This window comes from Myotis davidii, unplaced genomic scaffold (assembly GCF_000327345.1).
Source record: "Myotis davidii unplaced genomic scaffold, ASM32734v1 scaffold43, whole genome shotgun sequence".
Classification (NCBI taxonomy): domain Eukaryota; kingdom Metazoa; phylum Chordata; class Mammalia; order Chiroptera; family Vespertilionidae; genus Myotis; species Myotis davidii.
This window is the reverse complement of record NW_006294590.1, coordinates 2,014,394-2,017,023: the sequence shown is the minus strand read 5'-3', so window position 1 is coordinate 2,017,023 and position 2,630 is coordinate 2,014,394. Positions and strand designations below refer to the sequence as shown.

Here is a 2,630-nt window from a genome sequence, read left to right as displayed (position 1 = left end):
ACGGGGTGGCTGTGGGGGCTTTGCGCACAGAACCGCCGTCTTGGTGGGCGGGGCGGCTGCAGGGCCCGCGGGGGAAGAGCCGGGCCCTCAGCACGGAGCAGAGCGACGCCCCAGGCAGGCCTCCCCGATGAGCCCCGGGCTCCAGGTTCCCCGACAGTCTCTCCCCCTCACGCGTGAGCCCTGGCCGTCCAGTAAACATCACGCTGTCCCAGAACTGAGGGTCCCTTGGCGACGGGTCCCAGGCCCCCCCCGTGCCCGGCCCACCAGGAGTCCAGATGGTGGAGGTTTACACGAGGCCGCCTCCTGGCACGGCCACAGGGCTGACCCGGTGTGACCAGCTCGCTTTCCTTTGGCAGAAAAAGTGGATCCTGGTGGCCGTGGCGGTGGTGCTGGTGGCCGTCGTGGCTCTGATCATTGGCTTATCGGTTGGCAAGTGAGGCTGCGGGTCACGCCAGGGTGCATGCCTCTGCCGGCGCGGCAGTAAGTAACCACTAACCGCTAACCTTCCCGCCGCTCTGCCTGCTCCCCCACTCACCGAGCTGGCGGCTCACTGACCTCCCAGCGCCTCGCCGTGGCCCTGAGCGTCTCCAGGCCCAGGCCGCCTCCCCCTCCTCCTCCTCCTCCTCCTCTTTTTAAAGACTGCCACTAGAATACATTTTTCTTATTTTTGTTAATCCTCGCCGGAGGATAGTTTTCCATTGATTTTTAGAGAGAGTGGAAGGAAGGGGGAGAGACAGAGAGACACACACACATCGATGTGAGAGAGACACATTGATTGGTTGCTTCCTGCACAGGGATCGAGTCTGCAACCGAGTCTTTTACAGAGAAGAAGGGAGAGGGATAGAGAGCTAGAAACATCGATCAACTGCCCCTGCACGCCCCCCACCGGGGATGCACCCGCAACCAAGGTCCATGCCCTTGACCGGAATCGAGCCCGGGACCCTTGAGTCCGCAGGCCGACGCTCCATCCACTGAGCCACACTGGTCAGGGCACAGACTTGTATTTTAAACTCTCGAGTCCCAGGAGAAGCTTGTTAGGAAATGACACCAGTGACTTCTTTCCTTCGATGCCTCGCAGATTAATTACTGTTTTTCTTTATCTTGCAGAAAATGATGTGCGTTGTTATTTGTGTAATTATTTTGCTTGTGATCCTTGGAATTATCCTAGCAACAACATTGTCATAGCAACTGTAGCCCACGAGCCCTTCGTCCCTGGAGCCAGCCCTCCCACGTCTGCAGCAAGCCAGCCTCCCACGTGGCGCACGAGCCCCGGGCGTGGCGGCCGTGGCGCCGAGCGCGCCGAAGGACACGGAGAACGCCGCCCGCAGCCCGGATGCGATGCGTCAGCCCCGCATCCTCGGCTCCATAAACAGCACGCCGCAAACCTTCAGCAATGTGAAACAATGGCCTTAAGATAGGAGTGATTGACATTTTCAATTTTTTATATTTCAGTGTTAAGACTATTTGTATGTCGCGTTTTGTGAGGAATATTTTGTTTGAAGCCACGCGATTCCAGGTCTGAGACTTGGTGTCGTCCCCCCGTCCCCCCCTCCGTCCCCCCGGCTCACAAGCTCACAAACGCTTTTGTACCGTTTCCTTCGTGTTTACTGTTTGCAGGGAAATCCTCGTTATTATCACAGAGCTGTTTTGTAAGATATCTATGATGTTAAATGTTTATAAATTAACTGTTTAATATATTAACCTCTTAATTTGCCCCATTTTTATATATTAAATGCTGCCTTTTGAAAGGAATCGGAGACTCATGGTGTCAGCCATCTTTGCCCAGATGTTTACAAGGTTGGCCGCTGCCACAGGGGACAGCGGCCGCACCGCACCTCCCGGTGCCCGCCGTGGGCACTGGGCGGTGAGGGCCACCGTGCCAGGCCCGGGGGACAGTCCCTGCTCACCCCCAGCCCCGCCTCCTCCGCCCGCCACCCACAGCGACTCAGCCACGGCGACTCAGCCACGGCACCGCGGGGCGTGCCCAGCGAGGCCTGTGCCCTGCCGACATGACCGAGTCTGAAGTTACGACCGCGACTCGCCCCTTCCTACACGCAAGGCGTTTATCCTGGACGCCCAGTGGTTCCTTCACGTGAAAACCGTTGTCGATCACGTCTGTGTTCCTGTTCGCGCCTCCCGCCCGCCTGGCCTCTGAGGGCTCGTTCTAGAGTTTGCAGGCGTCTGTGCTCAGCGAGCGTTCTCATTGCTCACGAATGTTTCTGTGAGGGTCCTGTGCTGGAACACGGGTGCAGACTTACGAGGGAGTGGACACCGTGAGGCAGCGACTCGACATTGGAATGAAGGATCCCCGAGAACTGTCCCCCTTCTCCCTCTGTCCCCGGGGGTGTGAGCACGGGGCGGTGCCTTCACGTGGTTGGGTTTGAAAACCCAAACAGATGCCTCGATTCCAAACGACACTGGAAGCATCTGCCTGCGGAGCTGCGACTCGGGTCTGTGTGTGGGCGTTTTCCTTCCCTGCTGGTCATGCCTGGGGGGCAGCCTGGAAGGACGTGGAACCGGAGACTGTGCCCGTGTCGCTGTCCCTGGGGGCACCTGTCCGTCCGTGCGGTTACGTGCGCCCGTGTGGGAGCTGTGCGCGACGGCCTCTCCCCCGGCCCCCCGCCCCCACG

General features: G+C 59.1%; 1 protein-coding gene across 2 annotated transcripts in view; it reads left to right on the top strand.

The window, feature by feature from the left end:
• STX2 (syntaxin 2) overlaps positions 1-1,757 on the top strand; it is an 8,577-nt gene extending 6,820 nt beyond the window's left edge. Inside the window, exons 9-10 of one of the 2 annotated variants that reach the window (XM_006768755.2) lie at positions 357-480; positions 1,108-1,193. In XM_006768755.2, the coding sequence (XP_006768818.1) occupies positions 357-437 (81 nt within the window). In that variant the 3' untranslated portion in view covers positions 438-480; positions 1,108-1,193. Of the gene's footprint in view, positions 1-356; positions 481-1,107 lie in introns of both variants that reach the window. The other variant, XM_006768757.2, reaches the window with a different exon arrangement.
• The last annotated feature ends 873 nt before the right edge of the window (positions 1,758-2,630 follow it).